General features: G+C 37.8%; 2 protein-coding genes across 7 annotated transcripts in view; one reads left to right on the forward strand and one right to left on the reverse strand.

Annotated features, from left to right (window-relative positions):
• AFTPH (aftiphilin) overlaps window positions 1-17954 on the reverse strand; it is a 68088-nt gene extending 50134 nt beyond the window's left edge. For 3 of the 6 annotated variants that reach the window (XR_002004741.4, XR_002004740.4, XM_004029321.5), the window contains exon 1: window positions 17681-17818. The gene's annotated coding sequence lies outside the window, so the exon portion shown is untranslated. Of the gene's footprint in view, window positions 1-17680 lie in introns of all 6 variants that reach the window. The other 3 variants (XM_019021394.4, XM_004029320.5, XM_019021393.4) reach the window with 3 other exon arrangements.
• On the forward strand, window positions 1093-19302 carry LOC109025647 (WAS/WASL-interacting protein family member 1-like). Its single transcript, XM_063695475.1, has 2 exons — window positions 1093-1120; window positions 17141-19302. Exons 1-2 carry the CDS (start codon window positions 1093-1095, stop codon window positions 18178-18180), a joined length of 1068 nt encoding a protein of 355 aa, XP_063551545.1. The 3' UTR covers window positions 18181-19302.
• Window positions 19303-21048: the final 1746 nt, after the last annotated feature.

Consider the following 21048-nt stretch of genomic DNA (forward strand, 5'->3'; position numbering starts at 1 on the left):
CATGCACCCTAAAGGTCCATGGGCTCACATTTGAGGGGGGTGGAGTGTCTCTAAGTAAGAGGCCCTCTAGCAATCTTTCCAGAATCAAACATCGAGAGTTCTTTCCAGACAAGTTAAAAACATACAGCACACACTGCTCAGCTGGGAGAAACTCCCATCCTTTACAGGGTACCAGCCCAGCTGTATCAATGTGTACATCATCTTTCAAGGACAGATAAACTGACCTAGATTATACAACCCAGCTTCACTCTAAACTTATTTTTATAGGGACTAGGATGGAGGGTGAAGGAAAATATATTGTAGAAAGAAGGATGGTGATAAAAGGGAGAAGAAAAACAACTGTATCTGAAATATGCTAATGACTTCAATAGTATCAATGACATTAGCAAAGTATATTTAATGGATGGCAAAAAATAATCACCATCTTTTTACCACAATATGTCTGAGGTTTATAATTAGTCATTTGGGTGAGTGAAGGAAAAAACAAAAAAGAAAAACCGTATTTTCTTTAGAAAAATGAATGAAAATGTCACGTAAGCATTAACAACATCAATTTACATTACAAGTGTTGCCTGGTGTACAGTAATTCAAATTCTTCCAAATCTTTATTATAATATCCTTATGGAAATTTTAAGGTCATATCAAAATGTACTGTCAATGAATTTGCCCAGCGTACATTTCTGCTTGAGTCATAAAGAAGTAGAAAAGAGCCCTTCTTCTGAACCACACGAAGATTTAGGTTTTAGTTAACTTTTTGGTTTTCAATATATTTAGAGTGCTATGATATCACAGTTGTTTTCACAGCTCTAAATTTTAAAATCTACAGAAATAATTGTTTTTTCTTTTTGGGTGTTCTTTTGTTCTTAGCATATTAGCACAACAGAAATTAACAAATACAGGCAGAGCCTCTAATTAACTTGCCAGCCTAAAAACAAAAACCCAAGATATCAGACACCAACTGTATGTCACTGAGTCACCAACTGCATAATATACGTTATTTAAGATGACATTTGTTAAATAAATAGTATCTTCCACGTGTTTTCACTCCATGTTTACACCAATGTCATTATTAATACTTATTGAGTGCTTACTATGGGCCGATATTATGTGAAGAGAATTCGTGAGTTATCTCAATTATCCCCTCATACTATCATATGAGGTGGAAACGCTTCATTTTAAAGATGAAGAAATAAAAGCTCAAAGAGGTTAAGTAATCCTACAAGGTAGCATAACTAGTAAGTGGTGAATTAATCACAAGTTAATCAAACATTTTATAAGTGTCTTAAAATATTAGACGTGATTGACAGCAAATATTACAATGATAAAAATTCTTACAAAAAGGCTTCTGAGTGGTTCAGAAAAAGGTTTCTGAAACCTCCAAGTAACTTGGAAGGGGAAAGATTTTTACAAGACAAGAAAGTACAGTATAACCAACAAAAATGCCAAGCAGCAAATATCTTGTTTCAGTATTAGTGTATATAGTACAAAATATGAGCAAACAATGAAAATGAGCAGCAAAATATCTTTATACTGAAGTTGATCACCCTAAAAAAGCCACACTGTCAATAGTGACAACAAAAAATTTTGTCTTTCTAGTTTTGATGTCAATACAATTGACACATAAAAGTAAAAATATATATATAATGTCAGTTACATGAGCCGCAACACACGTTCACTTTTCAAGTGCTACTTACCTTGTTAAACTAAACAGCAATCAGTTATTTGAGAGAAGTTGGTTTTCAAAAATTCCCATGAAAAATTTTTTCTTCTACTGAACATTTTAACCTTCTACACAAATTCATAATAACACATTTTATTTGCATTTGGATAGTTTCATGTAAAAATTAAACAAGATAAAAATATTAGAGATTGTTGTACCTTTAACTCATCATATCAGCTGACCATATTTGAGAGTTTACTAGCTATTTTTCCCAAAAGGTACTTCAACATAAAACTGAATTCATAACATTGGATAACTATTGATAACAAGGGCAACAAAATGGAAGCATCCACGAGGATAGATGGATTAGCCCTTGGAAAACATTTTTTTTGCCCTAGAACTCTCAGCTTCTATTATATAGATGCAGAATAAATTAGTCACTCTAATTCTCTACTCTCATATCCCTGAAACTCTGCAATGAAAATAGAATCTGAAAGGCAGAAACTGTTTTGATTTCATGTCCCTTCACTAAAATCTTGCTTACATCCACAATCTTGTCTACAGATAATCCCTGGACCTTCTGTTTTTCTTCTCAACTGCTTGCTCAGGGGCTTTTAAAAATTTTCCATCACTATTGATCCTTTCCTATAAACGTTCAGCCTCTTCCATACTCAAAACAAATCAGAACAAAACAAAACAAAACAGAATCCTCTCTTCTGTGCGCCCTAGCTCTTCTCCTCCTCACCACCAAGCTTCTTGAAAGAGATGTGCCTATTCACTCTCTCGACTTCCTAACTTCCCACTCACTCCTCAACTCAACACAATCTGGCTTCCATGCTACCACTCTACTGAAACTGCTCTTTCAAGAGTTACTTTATTTGAGCTCAAATGACTGTAAATGTTGTGTAGGCATAGACCTCTGTTGTTTACCATTGCATCCTCAGAGCCTGGCTCACACCAGAAACTAAATATATTATCATCATTCTTGCTGGGGCATTTATTCTACTAACCACTCTTGAATTGTGCTCCAACTCACCCACACTCCAGTTAGATTTCTATAACCACACCTCTGGTCTCTTAGTGCTTCACCAAATAAGTTATGAAATATCCAAATGTAATCAAGGTAAATAAGTGGGATTTGAAATGTGGCCTGAAATGTGATGAATGTGGGACAAACAACCCAATCATTTGTGCTGCAACATATCTAAAGAGAAAGTATGTTAAGAGGGGCAGTACATTATATGCAAGCTGCAAAAAACCCTAGCTAAATGACAAAAATTTGTAGTGAGTTTTTAGACCTGCTATCATGAATATTTGCTTTGATTTGAGACAATTCCTCAGCATAAGCAGAGGTGTCAGTGAGTGTCGCCAGAGCATAATGCTACACTCTGGATAGTCCAACTAATTTCTTTTTCTTGTTCTCTGCTCCCCAGGACTTTAATACTTCATGAAAATTTTCCCACAGAAGATTTTGCAATCAGCTGACATGAACAGCTGACATGCTTTAAAGTAAGTTTCTTGCTGTAAAGTTTTAAATTAGCATTCTGGTCAAGACTAAGTTAAACCTCAAGTGACTAGTGTATACTGAGAAAAAAAATCCCCAGAAAAACAAAATAACAAACTACTGTGTGGACTTTCAAAATGAAAAAAATACCACTCTAGTCTGTAACCTAAAAACGTAACTGTGGCAGCTGCCATTCCTCTGACAGTGCTGCTTTCTACATCACAAACACCCACCATGAGAGCAACTCACCTCTTATAGAAAGAAGCATTTACTAAAGGTTATAAAACTGCAACCAAGTGCAGTTAGAATTCAATTATCTGAGCCACTAAGAAAGTAAGCAATGATGTCCTACATAATCTACAACTCACAAATTTGGCCTTAAAATATGACCTACGTAACAGCAGATTTACCTCACAAATTAAGTCTTTGCCAGGTGCTATTAATTTTACTTTAATTTGTTTTCTTACCACCCATCAATTAAGAGAAAAAGATGACCTGGAGGCAATGAAGTGACAGAAGGAAACAAAACAATTAACCAAACTTAAAGACAGTCATAAATGATCCACAGATAATAGCACACATGATATTTTTCAGGGAATTATTATAAAACAAACTTCATATATCTGAAAAATCAAATATAAACACATTCCAAAATAGGGCTCAAGAGTGTATGCGTGTGGAGTGTACACAGGTAATGCCACAAATGGGTCTACCGATACTAATAACTGCACAAAAACTATGGAAGGAATTCCATGGAGAACAAATTCCTAGCTGGTTGACCTTTTTTAATGCTGGTTTTGCTTGGTTTAAAGTTTTACTTTTTCCTGAGAGGTAGAAAGGCTAAAGGATAAAAGAAAAAAATATATAACATTTATTTGCAGTGTACCCAATACATCTGGTTAGAAACAACTTGAGAATTGGCCCGTCATATAAAGCAGAATTTTTCACACATTTTTCCCCTATGACTCACAGAAGAAATACATTTTACATGATGACCCAACATACATTAAAAAAAAAAATTTCGCCAAACAGTATTTACCCTTACTCTCTATGTACTCTGATTTTTAGTTCTATTTCATTTTTTCTTAAAAGCTGGTCATGACCCTCTTAAATTGATTTTACAAACCAGAAATAGGTTTTAATACAAAGCATAAAAAAGTATTCTTTCCATCTCATCCAATTCCTCCAAATCCAATTACTGCTTCTAGCATACAAGAGGAGGGAACAGGGCTTCTTTTAAAACAAAGAATTCCTCCCTGATCTGGTGCTTACAAAGACAAAATGCATTCTTAAATTACATTATTTCAACGAACTAAGTATTTGATAAAACAAAAGTGTTCTTTTTCTCTTTACAGAATTGTGTATAAAAGTAATAAATGAAAATTACTATTTATTTTTCAAATTCATACTACCTTCAATCTAGGAAGCATGCTACTTTAAGGATAACATTTTAAAAAACCATACAAACGTAACATAAAACTGGAACACTTTGGCAAATTTTAACAATTTTCACTTTCAGAAAGCATTTAGCAATTGTTTAAGTTTGCAAACATTAACTTTTCTGGTACAGTATCTACAATGTAAAAGTTCTCTAAAAGATACTATTGGTAGGAGTATATATTGGCTCACACACCCTATTGCAGTTTAGTAGCATATGAAACATTTTAATGAATTCTTTTTAAAATTTTTAATTTTTTAAACTTTTATTTTAGGTTCAGGGGTACATGTGCACGTTTGTTACATAGGTAAATTGAGTGTCACGGGGGTTTGGTGTCCAAATTATTTCATCACCCAGGTAATAAGCATAGTACCCGACAGGTGGTTTTTCCATCCTCATCCTCTTCCCTCCTTCCACTTTCAAGTAGGCTCTGGTGTCTGTTGTTTCCATTCTTTTGACTAAGCAATTTCATCTGCAAGGATGTATTCTACAGAGGCATTCATGCAAATATACAAAGATATTTCCACAAAGTATTGATTCCAGTATTGTTTGTTCAATTTTTTAAAAAGCAGCTGAAAACAACCTATTAATAAGGAAGTGTGTAAATAAAAAGTGCAGCCATTAAAAAAGAGAAAGCTATATTACCAATAGGGCAAAGTGTCTAAAATACATTTTTAAGTGAAAAAGCATTTCTGAAAAGCATTCTTCTTTTCTTTTTCTTCTTCTTTTTTTTTTTTTTTTTTTTTTTTGAGACAGAGTCTCCTCCTTTTCCCAGGCTGCAGTACAGTGGTGCAATCATGGCTCACTGCTGCCTCTGCCTCCTGGGTTCAAGCAATCCTCCCACTTCAGCCACCCAAATAACTGGGACTACAGGTGTACACCACCATGCCCAGCTAATTTTTAAATTTTTTGTAGAGACAGTGTTTCGCCATGTTGCCCAGGCTGGTCTCAACCTCCTGAGCTCAAGCAATTGACTTACCGTGGGCTCCCAAAGTGCTGGGATTACAGGTTTGAGTCACCACACCCTGCTGGCAATTCTCTTTTGATTCTCCTACTTATATTCTATCCCTTATCCTTCAATGAATCTGATTGCCCTGGCTTCTCTATATTCTTTTTTTTTTTTTTTTTTTTTTTTAAGATGGAGTCTCGCTCTGCTCTGTCGCCCAGGCTGGAGTGCAGTGGCGCAATCACTGCAACCTCCACCTCCCAGGTTCAGGCGATTCTCCCACCTCAACCTCCTGAGCAGTAGCTGGGATTACAGGCGTGTGCTACCACGCCCATCTAATTTTTTATTTTTATTAGAGATGGGGTTTCACCATGTTGGCCAGGCTGGTCTCAAACTTCTTGACCTCAGGTGATCCGCCCACTTTGGCCTCCCGAAGGGCTGGGATTACAGGCGTGAGCCACCATGCTCGGCTGCTTCCGTATATTCTTATCACTGAGAAATCTCATCCCCCTTTTGTTTTTATCTGTTCATAATGCTCAAACCTTACCTATATGTCTGACCTCCTGATCTGCCTACCCAAATGCCTTTTTAAAATCTCTCTACCTGGATGTCTCAGATGTATCTCCTATTCTCCAATTCCACGACTGAATTCAACCTCTACTCAAAAGGTGAACAGAAACCAGTTGTTCCTACACTATATTCTAAATTCTAAGTCTAGAAATCTGAGTGTTACCCCAACCGCTCCCCCTCTACCACAAATTAAATCAATCAAGTTTCTCCCTCCTTAACATCTCTTACTGTATTTGTTTTAACATCCCACAACCTATACCTTGTCAGGGCCTCATTATTTTTAGCCAGGATTACTGCAGTCTACTTAAAACTCCTTATCTTAGCCAACATGGCTAAGATACTCCCTCTTTGTTCCAGCCAGACAAAATTACCTCTGGATTCTCCACTGGCATGGTTACCTCTAAGTTGTCACACATGTCATTTCTTCTAATGTATTGTTCTTATATGTCCAGAGAACCCACTGACTAAGCCTTCAAAATTCTATTCAGGCATGAAGTTTTCTATCAAGGCTGGAGAATTGAGATCACCTATATTTACTAAGTTACTATGTGATAGGTACTGTGCAAGGTACTTATTCATACACCAGTTTATTCATACATTCAGTTTAATCACAAAAACCCATTTTACAGAGGAAGAAACAAGTCACATAATCTGCTCACGGTCACACAAAGAATAAGTAAGGAAAGTGGGACTCAAAGCCAGTGTTCTTTTCGTTGTATCAGGTTTCCTGTCTGAATTAATCCCCCTTTATGTCTATTTCCTATTACATTTAACAAAGCAAATCACATTCGTTTCCATGTTTTTTTCCCCTAATAGGTTCTCAACCTTAGCTTTGTATTAACTTTTTTCTCTAATAGAATGGGTAGACCCAAACATCTTTTTTAAAAGTTTCGAAGATGATACTAAATGGGTTAGTTAAGGTTGAAAACCTTTGTGTTAAGTTCCCAGAGTACAGGAATGCCAATGGACTTTATAACTCCAGGGATGACATAAATGTTTCTAAACTGAACTGCTAAACTCATTGATGTAGGTAAATCACTGCAATAGTACTTTTTCCTACAAAAATGTTTTCTCTTATGATTTGGTTGTATAAATATTTTAAAGTTGTGTTGTACACATTTATCTGAGACTAGCACTAAGAAACTTAACATTCTTAAGATTTCAAAAACAAGGAGTTTACAATATTAAATCGTCAATACTCTTCTTAAAAATGAAACTTGAAAAATTTACTTAAAAGGATCAAAGTTAAAGCACTGTGACAATTTTTGAAACAACACATAAGTATTTGAGACAGCTCTAGATTTGGGAAATTCCATTTTGGAAATATTACTACTTTCTACTTAACCAGAAAGTTTATGAAATCATTTGTTTATTCCTTTTTGAAGCTTCACTTATAATTAGTATATAATTTAAATGTTATGGAATTCTCAGAAAAAAAACAAGCTTAAAGAATTAATCACAGTTTCACTTGCAGATGAACATAAAGAAATGCTTATGTGAACAGCAACACCAACAACAAAAAACTTCCCTGCTTCCAGAAACCAGGGTCACTGCTAATCTGATTAAAATCTGAACTTTTTAGTTACGTGTAACACCTGCCCTGTGCTTTGTGTAAACTTATGAAACCTAATGAGACAGAAAACTATCATCTGCTGGCACAGAATCTGAAATATGGAAAAGAAGAGGAAGTGGTAACTTAACTACAAGTAAGAAGTGATGAATACTCAAATATTCTGTTTGGGCTTCAGGCGAGAGAAAATATGAATTTTTGATACCTGAAACTCTTAGTAATTTTTTTTTTGGAATGAAGATATTATCAAAAAATAGTAAAAAGTATAAAAAGAGTTCAGTGTAAAAAGAGTTAAATTATCTCTTAATAAGTTCATTGCTTTTTATAAATAGCCACTAAAAAAAGCCTTAAGAAAATAAATCAATGCTTCAGATTTTGAGTGTCATTGTAGCAGAAGTATTTTAGCTGCAAATACTCCAGGCCAACATTTTTGCATCCACATAATAAACAAGATGAGAGATGATAAACCACAGCAAAACTGAAAATACTACAAAACTTAAGCAATCACCAAGAAGAAAACACCAAAAACCTCACTTGGGAGGGTGGCTAAGGCAGAAACACTATTTATTTCAACCATTTAAAAAACTGGCCTCACTGAAATGTATGAAAATATTAAAAATCCTACTCCTAGGAGTTTTGCTTTGAAAAGTATCACATGTCACTTAGAATGATTTAAAGAATAACAAGTGGTAAATAATTCATTAATCACTTACGAAGGATCACTTTTATTACCTATAGAATTGTTAATTTTATATAACATAAAAATTGAATCTGTTAGCAATATAGAATTTTCACATTTATTAAGTTTGTTAGGTATTTTACCTTTTTCTGCTCATGTAAATGGTAGTCTTCACTTCCACCCTAACTGGCAAGCATTATTTACATAAACAAAAGCTCTTGGTGGTTATATAGTATACCATCATATCACTAGCAAATTGGGGTAGACTTACCTTTTCCTTTCCAAGTCTCATAACAATGGTGATAGGTAGGAATCTAATAGTCACTCTTAATTAAGATATTGATTTCTGAGTTGAGGTGTATGTTTTTATTGTCTTACAGAATTATTCAGTAATTCTTATTTTAAGTTGCTTTGTTAAAAAATCACAAATGGGGTTTTAAATGCCTTTTCAATATTTATGAAGATAATTATGTAAGTTTTCCTTAGATTTTTGTTTGTTTTTTGGAGGCAGGGTCTCACTCACTCTGTTGAACAGGCTGGAGTGCAGTGGTGTGATCTCAGCTCACCGCAGCCTCGACCTCCTGAGCTCAAGTGATCCTTTCATTTCAGCTTACCGAGTAGCTGGGACTACAGGTGCATGCCACCATATCTGGCTAATTTTTTATATTTTTTATAGAGATGGGGTTTTGTCATGTTGCCCAGGCTGGTCTCAAACTCCGGAGCTCAAGCAATCCACCCACCTTGGCATCTCAAAGTGCTGGGATTACAGGCATGAGCCACCACACCTGGCCTAGATCTATTAATACAGCAAAAACATCAATACCTATTCATAATTGTCTTCAGCTTGTTTGATAGTTAGGAAGCCCAGTTTATTTTCTGCAGGAAAAAGGTAAATGTTTCCAAAGAATCAAATAAGCATTATGTAAGATTATCTACTTAATTACACATATGTCAAACAGTATGTATTTAAACTTATTTGATCTTACTCCTTGCCTTCATTTTTACACAAAGTGGGCTACAAAATAAATTTTCCCATAGGTATTAAACACACTCAAATTAGTAATACAAGTTTATCTAGGTTTCATCCTTACTCAATTTTCCCAAAACAATTTCATCTACCTAAAGCTTTTATTAATAATTACCATATTCTTGGACTCTCAGATTCATCTTTACAGCCTAGCCAAGCCAGTTCCCTGCTTAGACCTCTCCACTTGATTCCACAAAGATCTCAAACTGAGCTTAACAAGAACAGAGCTCAAGCTCTTTTTCCTTAAAGCTGGTCATGTTCCAGGGCTCTCTAACCCAGTTACCATACCAGAAACTTAAGATCCCCTTTGACAAAGCTCCTTATCCTTTAATATCTGTAACAAATGATTTCACCTCACAAATCCCTCAATTCTTGAATATCTACCTCTTTTCACCTCTGACTCCACTCTGGTCCAGAATGCCATTATCATCTAAACTAATCTCCCTAAGTAGTATTTGATCATGCCCAACCCAAGTAATCTTTTTAAAAGTCAAATTTGATCATGCCAATCCTCTTCTTGTGATAAAGATTTTTTTAAAAAAATATTTAACAAAGACTTTACACCATTCCTATCTCTCCAGCCTTACTCCTCCTTTCCCCTATTGTTTTCAATGCTCTAGGCTAGGCCTTCTTCCAGTTTCTGAAAGGTAGATAATTAACATTCCGTTGTGCCACAGGGTCTTTGCACTTACAGTCCCAGTGCCTAAGACATTCCCACACATCCTTCAATTTTTAGGTGAAAGATCAATTCCTCAGGTAAGTTTCCTAACACCCTCCCTCAAGTCCTCCTACACATATTTCTTTCAGAGCAATAAGAACCATAGTAAGTTATAGTTTGTGATCAAACACTTGTAACTTGAAAAATTACCGTGCAACCCATGTATACTACGAAAAATATATTGAGAGGTTTAAATGTAATATGTAATTTTAAAAAATCTATGTATTCCTTTCTATAAGAGTGAAGTTAATCTTATATTTTTTTCTCTAAATAAAAAGTGTCATTTCTAGAGCAGCGCTGTCCAAGTGACAACAATAAAGCCATATATGCAATTAAAAATCTTCTAGTAGCCACATTTAAAAAGAAACAGATGAAATTTTATCTAACCCAAAGTATCCACAATATTATTTTAACATGTGACCAATGTAAAATATTACTAATATATTTCACATTAGTTTTTAAAATCTGCTGTGTATTTTACACTGAAATCACATCTTAATTCAGGCTAGTTTCATTTCAAGTGACACATTTGGCTAGTGGCTACTGTATTAGACAGGATAGTTCTAGAAGATAGTACTGTATTTTTTTATACTTAAATAGCTTGCTAACAGAATAGGTTAACCTAAAAAGAGCATGGCATTAAGCAAGATTAATCTTACATCAAATAAAGGCCTATCTCAGGTTTAAATCATTCAAAAATTTTAAATTATGCAAACATTCCACACTGCTGAAAAGCCTAAATTCAAAATAAAAATTCCAGTAATTTAAAAACTGCATATTACTGATCATCTGAGGAAATGAGGGAGATGGGGACCCAACCACTGCTGGTAGGAGTGATTTTATTACAACCTCTTAGAAAGTAACAGGCTTTCCCTCTGACTTAATAACTCTACTTCTAAGATTTGATCCTATGAAAATAATCAACAATAAGGTCAAAGAATTATGTACAAACTTTTTCACCAAGATGCTCTTCTATGATGGTAAAATCTGGAAAACCCACATTAGTGGGAAATAGCAGAGATAACTTGAAAATGGCATTCTACACAGTCATTAAAAAGCATGGTTTTTTTTCATTTTGTGGTTTTTTTTTTTTTTTTTTTTTTTTGAGACGAAGTCTCACTCTGTCACCCAGACTGGAGTGCAGTGGTGTGATCTAGGCTCACTGCAATCTCCACCTCCCGGGTTCAAGCAATTCTCTTGCCTCAGCCTCCCGAGTAGCTGGGATTACAAATGCCTGCCACCACGCCTGGCTAATTTTTGTATTTTTAGTAGAGACGGGGTTTCACCATGTTGGCCAGGCTGGTCTCAAACTCCTGACCTCAAGTGATCCTCCCGCCTCCGCCTCCCAAAGTGCTGGGATTACAGGTGTGAGCCACCGCATCCGGCCAAAAAGCATGTTTTAAGGAAAATTTAGTAACATGGAGAAATGCTCACAATAAGTAAAAGAAAGATCAATGCAATATGATTCATATGTATATGTATGACATGCTCACATATCCACAGTAAAAATAAAACAGGAAGAAAACCAAAATATTAACAGTTTTCTTTTTGTAGTATGATGACCAGTGATATTTTTCTTCTATTATCCCTCTTAACATGTATTTATTGAGTGTTACTTTGTGCCAGGCATTAAAACAGAAGGGTTCCTGCCATCATGGGCACACCCATTTTCTTTCTACTTTTTTTCCACATTTTCCCAAATTTTCTATAATAATAAGCACATTATTTTTTCATAATTTTAATAACTGGAGAAACATAATATGAAGTAGATAATGATTTGGGTAAATCAGTTGCCAGGGGACATTTTTGGGTGAACTGGGGAAGAATCTGAATATGGCCTTGAATATTAGTTTAGATGACTAAACTGACTTAAAACAAAAAAAACTACAAAACACAACAACAAGTCTTCATTTTGGTAAAAAGTACACATATATAAATATATTAAAATGTGTAGGAAAATATGCATTATTATATAAACTGTAACAGTGAGGGATTTGCTTTTTTTTGTTGTTGTTGAGACGGAGCCTCACTCTGTTGTCCAGGCTGGGGTGCAATGGCATGATCTTGGCTCACTGCAACCTCCACCTCTCAGGTTCAAGTGATTCTCCTGTCTCAGTCTCCTCAGTAGCCAGGATTACAGGCGGCCGCTACTATGCCTGGCTAATTTTTCTATATTTTTAGTAGAGACGGGGTTTCACCATGTTGGCCAGGCTGGTCTCCAACTCCAAACCTCAAGTGATATGCCCGCCTTGGCCTCCCAAGGTGCTGGGATTACATGCATGAGCCACTGCGCCTGGCTGAGGGATTTTTTTAAAGTAATTTTTCCAGCCTGGGCAACATAACAAGGCCCTGTCTCTACCACTAATAAAAACAATTAGCCAGGCGTGGTGGTGTGCGCCCGTGGTCCCAGCTATTTAGGAGGCTGAGGCAGGAGAGACTGCCTGAGCCCAGGAGGTCTGGGCTGCACTGAGCCATGATCACTCCACTGTACTCCAGCCTGGGTGACACAGTGAGACTCTGTCTCAAAAAAAAAAAAAAGTGATTTGTTTTTTTTGCTTGTCTATTTTCTATGATGCTCCTGTATGCTTCTGCAATAAGACTATTTTAAAAAATTTAAATATGTATACACCCACTATTTACTGAGCATCTATTACATACAAAACTGTGGTAGAACTGAGTAAAAGGAGTCACAACCTTAAAGAAACTTACAGCTAATTAAGGAGAATAATACAAGAGAACAGCAAAAATAATGCAAGATAGAATACAAACATCACTGAAGTAAAATGTGGCTACCAAGATTCTAAGAAAAAGATCACACTTGATTGGGAAGAGAAGGAATGGTGAAAAAAAAAAAACTTCAAAAAGGAGAAAATTTGAAATAGGAAGGATTTAATTGACAGAGGAAATGGTAGTCATTAAAGATAAAGCATGGGGCCCCTATCAAGGAACAGTAAGACACATAATAAAATATGGTTAGAACACAGGATATATGAAGGGTACAGGCAGTAAGCTGGAAACATAGGTTGCAAGGGCCTTGAATTTTCAGAAGGGAGTGCCTCTGTAAGCTTTCTGAGTTTAAAAATGAGGGAATTATTGCAGGTTCCAATTCAAGAAACTGTTCTACCACTTCTCATCTCTACTGCTACCATCTTGGTTCATGCCACTACCATCTCTTCTTAACTCTACCAGCACAATTCTATCCTGACTCTGCTTCTATTCTTACATCCCACTCCTACAGTCTATTTTCTATATAACAGCTAGACAGATCCTTTTACAACATAAATTATCTTACACCTTTACTCAAAAATCCTGCAATGACTTACCATCTCCCACAGTAAAAAGCCTAAGTCATTAGAATTTCTGTAAGGACCCTAAAACACTGCCCCCCTCTCACCCTCTAACTCTGATCACAATTTGTACTACTCTTCTACTTGTTCACCCTATTCTATCCACCCCAGACTTCTCTGCCACAATTCCTTGACTATTCCAGGCATACTTCTGTCTCTACCACTCTTCTTATTTGCTTCCCCTTCTTCAGGTTGAAGCCTTCTCTGACTCCACTCTATATAAAACAGCAAGCCCCACCAACCTCCCTTACTACTGGCTCAAAGCAAAAAATTCACCATTCCCTATCGCCCAAAACTGATTCCATTTTTCTGATGATACTTAACATCATCTGCCATTATTGCTATTGCTTATTTTATTGCTATTTGCTTATTTGTCCCAAATACGTACACAAATGTGTGAGTACATACATATATACACAAAGAAACTGAAGCTGTAGGAGGGCAGATTTTTTTTCTTGTTTGCTCATTTCAGTATCCCCAGCACCTAGAAGAGGGCCGGACAAATAGCAGGTGCTCAATAGATACTTGTTTTATGAATGAAAGGAAGAAGATAACATGCATGGTGTCAGTAGATATTTAATTGAAATGGTTTATGGTTTACTGTAAATATTTACATAAATAGAACCTACAGTAAATTAATTCTCAGTTACTGTGTAATTTTCCTATGGGAATTATTCACAAATACAGTGCTTGTAAATTAACCTTTAATTAATTAGCAATCTATCTTTGCAAGGTTTATCTTCAAGTTAGCTATTTGGAACAAGGGTGACAGTGACTGACAACCACAGGATGGAGTCTTAAATCATTATTTCCCTCTTCTTCTCAATTATCCCAAATCAATAAGCAGTGATTCCCCACCTCCTTTCTTCCTCCCCACTTAGTTCTGACCTTTTCCCTTTTCTTGGGAATAGGTCTAATCCACAGACCTATGAGCCCCTACCCTAGGAGGGTAAGGCCAGAAATAGACACTAGGAGTGTGACAAAGGGCTGGTAAACGGTTGCCAGCAATAGGGAAGAGCCCAGGCAAGGGAAGTTAATGCAGAGGAATCTGGAGAGGCAAACAATTCTTAATTAAAAACATTTTTTTAACTTAGAAGCTCCTTGTATTTTAAAAGAAAGTCAACACAAAATAATACTAACTCCTTTCCTGTCCTTTTTTTAAATATACAATGCTGAAAGAAGAGTGATACTTTATATATGTTTTAAAGTTAAATACCTAAACTTTTAATTTCTTTTTTTTTTTTTTGAGACGATGTTTTGCTCTTGTTGCCCAGGCTGGAGTGCACTGGCATGATCTCAGCTCACTGCAACCTCCGCCTCCCGGGTTCAAGCGATTCTCCTGCCTCAGTCTCCCGAATAGCTGGGATTATAGGCATGTGCCACCACACCCGGCTAATTTTGTATTTTCAGTAGAGACGGGGTTTCTCCATGTTGGTCAGGCTGGTTTTGAACTCCCGACCTCAGGTGATCTGCCCACCCCGGTCTCCCAAAGTGCTGGGATTACAGGTGTGAGCCACCGTGCCCGGCCTTTAAACTTTTAATTTCATTGTGAAGAACTTCATGCAAACCTTAGGGAGAAAAAAGCCATAATGAATGAGCCAGTAACCATCACCCAGGTGTATTAAATCTTAATCTCTTAACAAGTCAACTTCGGATTTTTTTTAAGGATATAAAGATATGTTTGTAAACCCATGGGCCCCTCCTAGATCCTTCATCCCTCTCAAGTTCTCCAAAGGTCACTTTTAGTCTGACTTGGTGTTTATCATTCCCATGCATGTTGTTATACTTTTGCTACATATTGCACAAATCACAGACAATACACAGTATGGTTTTGCATGAGACTATATAAATGGTCTAGCAAACAGCTCTGTCACTTAACAGCTGTTTGACCTAAGGCAAGTTACTTAGTATCTGTGTGCCTCAGTTTCCTCTCTGAAAAATGAGGGATACTACTACTTACTGCCTTACAGGTTGTTGTGTGGATTGAGTTAGTACACTGTATATAAAGCATTTAGAAAACTATCTTGCTCATAGGAAGCAATATATATGAGCAACATATATACTGCTCATGTGTTAGCAATTATCATATAAAGCTGCAAAAGAACTTGTGACTATATCTGATATATGCACAAACTGATAGAGAAAATGATTAGCAAAATGAGATATGTAAAATCCATACAATGCCAGATTTTCAAAATAGTGTAAAAACTAAAAATACTTATAAAGTTCCGGCTAGAAAGGTTCACTATTCTACTTAAAAAGGAATTGAAAGTGCTAAGAATAGAGGGAAAAACCTTTATTTTTTAATCTACAAAGTGTAGGTAACATTAAATTAGAATATAAACATTTTATTTAAATAATTTATGATGATTAAAAAATATCTAAATACTTAGCAGCCTCCTTTTATGAGATTTGGGGGAAGGGTTGGGAGAGAAGGGGCAATCCCTTAATGAGAAGCTATTCAGACTTTGCCTGCTGAGGAAAGCACTTTAAATTTCACACAAAATAAAACATTATTTGGTACTCAAATGTCATTACATTTCTGAACTAGTTTTTCACTAAATGTAAGCAGAACAAATGAAAATGTAAAATGATGTTTTATGATATGATTCACCCACACTATACAATTTTCATAACGAAAACTGGATTCTGCAAGATGTATCAAGGCTATTAAGGACATATTATCCTTGTTGTGATATAGGATTATTTTTTAACAGTCTCTAGGTCAAAAGATCAGCAAACATTAAAACTTAAATGCCCTACATATTATGTGAATTGTAGTGGATTTTTTTCCAGAGGTTTTTGAAGATTTAAAAATATATGTGTACTTTGAAGAGCAACTGATATATCTAATTTAATCCACGGAGGAACAACTAGAGCTAACGAATATCTGCTAGGTGCCATTTACTGGGCTAGATGTTTTACACAAGATCTGTCTTTTAATCCAGGTGAAATATCTTTATGAACAAAATTTAGGAGACTACCACAGATACTTTGTTTAAACAAATATACCTCTGCGAAGTGTTAAAAATGACTACTAAAAAAGCCAACATTTAAACTGGTAAAGCATATAAAATGTACGTGACTGTGCTAATTATATTAACATAATAATGTTGAAACATTTGTTGTCCCTAGAGTTTAGCATATATTTTAATGTCTAAGAGGTTAACTGAAAGCAACAATTAAGTGTAGCATCAAAGATAAACTCTGTGTCTCCCCTCCACCAAAGAAAATCCTCGGAATAGGAGGTGGAAGGAAGACTTACACTGTAGGAAAAGTTGAAAACCAAAGTTCTACTTTACTTCTCCTAAAGTGAGAACTTTGAAACGGAACCATTACTTTTGTTTCATCCCCCCGCCCAGTAAAAAATTTACATGTATGAGTCAGTTCTTCCCTCGGCCCCAACAGAAAAGACTCAGTATAACCAAGCTATAACTTGCACAAAGCAACAAGGAAAAAAAAACCTTGCTATCCCCATTACTTTCCTAATAGAGCAAGGACCCTACCACCCCTCACTCCATACTCTGCCTCTGCCCCAAGCAAGACGCAGCACCTGCCAAACCAGGCACTTAAGGAATATGGTCCAACTTTTCAAACGCAAACTGGAGAGGAGACGCAGATAATTTCTTGAAGAGTGCAAGAAGACAGCAGAAAAGGTACTCTGAGGAAGGGATGCGTGAGCTTTGGGGCTGTCCCCTCTGCCTGTTGGAGGATTCCAAATTCGCTTGCTTCAGAGACCCTTGGAAGCAGCACACTCAGGTCGCGGCCAGCCTCGGGCCTCGGTGAAGGAGGCAGTGTTTACACCTGTCACGAGGAGGGGGAAGGAGAGCGAAGAAGCCCGAGCAAAGCCCCAAACTTCTGAACAGCTCCCGGGAGAACGCAGCCAGCGCGGAGCTTTGGGAGGTGGAAGCAAAGGGGCAGGGAGAGCCGGCGGTGGCTGGGGCGGGAAGGACTCCCACTTACCCGGCCGGTGCCCGGCATGGCGAGGAGGGGGCCGTGCGCTTCGGGCGCCACCAGCGGCGTTCCCGCACTCGCCGCAGAAGAGAGCAGAGCCCAAGCCGGGAGCCCGCAGGCCCGCAGAGCCAGCTCCGTCCTCACAGCTCCCGGCTCCGCGGCGGGCAGATGCTCCCGGCCCGGGTGAGGGTCTGGCTGCTGGGCCGGGCCCGGTCCCCGCACCCTCTTTCCCCGGCGCAGCTAGGGGAGCGGAGCGGCGGCGCTTACCTGGCTCCTTCGGGGCGGCTGCGATGGGCATGGCTCAGGGGCCCGGGGAGGAACTGACTCCCCGGGGAAGGACCGTCTATTCCGACGCGGAACTGGTGAGAGCGGAAGGCCGGCTGCTCACAGCCCTGTCAGCGCAGCAGCACCATGGACGCCCACCCGGAGTTTCACCGCTGCCGCGGGACCCCCATCCCACTACCCTCCGCCCTCTTCCGCCGCCGCCGCCTCCACCTCCTCCGCGGAGACCCCCCGCCCACTCCACACACTCTCCCATCATGCAGCGGGGGAACCGCTGCCGCCGACACGTCACTTCCGGGCGCAGGTGGCTAGGTCGGGACCGGGCGCTGGTGGGTGCTGTGGGGTGGGGGAGGACACTCCAGGGGAATTGGTGTCACAGAACGCTTATCCCTGCGCAGGCGCTGTCGTGCAGAGCGCCGGCCGCCATTTTGGGTGCGGGCAAGCTGCCCTTTCCTTTCACTTCCTTGCGAGTCATAGAGCTGTAGGGGGATAGACGTCTTCCCGCACTCAGGCGCCGGTTGAGGCTGCGCTCCCGGCGAGGGACAGGTGCTCCTTTCAGCCGGTTAACGTTCAGCTCAAGACCGGATTAAGTCTCTTGCTCTCCAAATAAAATTGTAAAGGTTTGGAAATATAGAACCACATTTTTACCAAAAACCTACTAGAGAGCATTCGTCAGCTTGCCCTTTTCGCCCCGAAAAACGACTTTTTCACTCACAGCCTGTCTCTTCCTCTTTTTAAATTTATGCCGACAGAGGAAGAAGCTGATATTTAACAAATAACAAGAGGTTGCGATAAATAGAATTTAAGGTGGGAAAGCAGCCGCCAAACTGACAAATCGTCTTCGAGACCGACAAGAAAATAGTAGTCCGGAATTTGGCTAATGGATGGAGAAGGTGGTCGTTTTTCATAGACCCTTACGGAGAATATCCAGTGAAGCTAAAGAGATCACCATAAACTTATGCATTCCAACGCATTTCTGGAACTGAGGTCGTAACCGATTTTGTTTCCATCATCAGTCCTGAACAGTTGATTATTTATATAAATAATCAACTGTTATTTATATAAAGGTAATAAAAATATTACCTTTCCTCCTCCTTTACAATGAATATCTGTTAGAACACCTGCCAGTGTAACAATCAGACTACAAGGCTACAGGATTATGATTACTGTCTCGGATGATGAGCCCGGGGTCCTACAAATCATGACCCCCGCCGGCCCCTCATTCTGCCCATATTTGCCAAACGTCTACATCAGTAATTTGAATAATTTAAAATAGTTCCAAAACAGCAAAGCTCAGCAGTTACGCAAAGAAACAAGAATGGAAAACATCCCCTCAGGCACAGAGAAGTGTCCACCCCTTTGGGTGGAGGAATTATACAAATCAGGAGAAAGATAAGGACAATAGCAGTTCATCACGATTTATCCCGCCTCTGCAATGTTCTAGACAAATTAACTCGGAGCGCTCCAATGGACCCGCATTTGTCTCTTTACTATTCAATCGCTGTAAGATATACGGAGACTGCATCACTTTAAATGGGAGTATCAATTGCTTTGTGGTTATGCTGGATTTTGTGTTATTGCTCAGTCACTAAAGTAAGAAAAATCTATATGGCTTGTCAAATTTATGCCTATTGTATTTCGCCCCCTGCTGGTTTAGCTCGTGTGCAAGCTTGAATTTGTGTGTGTGTAGAAACTAGAAATTGATTTTAAACGAACACATGCTTGTTTTCATTTTACAGCTCTACTAAACAGAAATATCAAAATAAGAACATATGACTAGACCTTAAAGCAGACCCTACACTAAGAACATGTTTAAACTAAATGAATTTAAACTGCACTCCAGCCTGCGCGACAGAGTGAAACCCTGTCTAAAAAAAAATTAAATTGCACACCACCCATCAGCTTACAATTTTGTAACAGGGAAATTGAGTACCTATTTGGCCAACTAACTTGTAATTGGTAATCTTACATGTAATTCCAAAGACAGTGCCCTAATGCTCATGACATTTTATTACAAAAGGAAAGTATTTGAGTGTTTTTAAGGTGATAAATCTGTGGGAAATATAAAGTCCATTTCATTTGGAGTCAATGATAGTATTGTTTTTACTTACCTTTTAAAAATTATGGCCATAACTGCATTATCTAAGATTTGGCATCAAGAAAAGAAGAAGAAAAAATTACCAGTTAACATTTGTCGTATTTACTTCTAGTTTTTTTCCTGTGCGTACTTTTTACAAACTTGTAATCATAATTTAAGTAGATTTTGTGTCCCTTTTGTGTTGTAAGCATTTCCACCCATCGTTTAATGTAAAACCTTAATTTTAATTGGCTGCTTAGTAGTCAATGGAATGACCTCTATATGGATAGTTTTCACTATTATAAAATAATACTTAGATGAACATTTTGTGTTTGTGGCTTTGTTCAATTTTAGAATTTTTTTTCTCAGTATAAAAGTTACTAAGCGAAAAGGCAATGAATGTTTTATTGGTAATTTATCATCTCATATTATTTTCCAAGAGACTGCTAATTTAGAATGCCACCAGCAATATATGAGTGCACTAATTTTACCACCTCCTTACCAACCAGCAGTGAATGATAATTAAGAGGGGAAAAAAAGATGGAATAGACTAAAAAGTGAAAACAATTTAATTCATTTTATATTGTGTAAGAAATTAACAGACAAGCAAGAACAAAACCTCAGCAATGTGGTGGTGTTCTGGAAAAGCAATATGCGTAGAACCTGGGTCTATGACCAGTTCTGTTGTCACTATGATTTTGTATAAGTTATTCAACCTCTCTTGACCTCAGTCTCCTTATATAACAAATGAGAGAATACAGTCAGATCACAGGTTCTCAACCCTCTTAGGACAAATAATGTTTTGGCACATGTATCTCTTTAAGAATACGGTAAAAGCTTTGGCTCTTTCTATAGAAAAATGCTTATATCCACAGACACTCAAATTTCTCATCCTAAAGCTCATTCACAGAAGAGGGTCTTTGAACCACAGCTTAAGAAGTATGCACCAGATAATCCCCAAGGTCCTTTCTGTATCTAAACATTTACTTAAAATTTTATTTATTTATTTTTATTTTTATTTTTTTGAGACAGGTTCTCCCTCCATTGCGCAGGCTGGAGTGCAGTGGTGCCATCGCGGCTCACTGCAGACTCAACCTCCTGGGCTCAAGGGATCCTCCTACCTCAGCCTCCGAAGTAGCTGGGACTGCAGGTGCATGTCATCACGCTCAGCTAATTTTTTTTTTTTTTGTAGAGATGGGGTCTCACTATGTTGCCCGGGTTGGTCTCAAACTCTTGGGCTCAAGCAATTCACCCACCCTGGCTTCCCAAAACGCTG

This window comes from Gorilla gorilla, chromosome 12, assembly GCF_029281585.2.
Source record: "Gorilla gorilla gorilla isolate KB3781 chromosome 12, NHGRI_mGorGor1-v2.1_pri, whole genome shotgun sequence".
In the NCBI taxonomy this organism is placed as follows: domain Eukaryota; kingdom Metazoa; phylum Chordata; class Mammalia; order Primates; family Hominidae; genus Gorilla; species Gorilla gorilla.

Coding starts and splice junctions, on each gene's coding strand:
- LOC109025647 (XM_063695475.1), top strand. CDS start 1,093: ATGGGCCGATATTATGTGAAGAGAATTC. Junction 1,121..17,140: donor ATATTATGTGAAGAGAATTC/GTGAGTTATCTC, acceptor GGGATGCGTGAG/CTTTGGGGCTGTCCCCTCTG.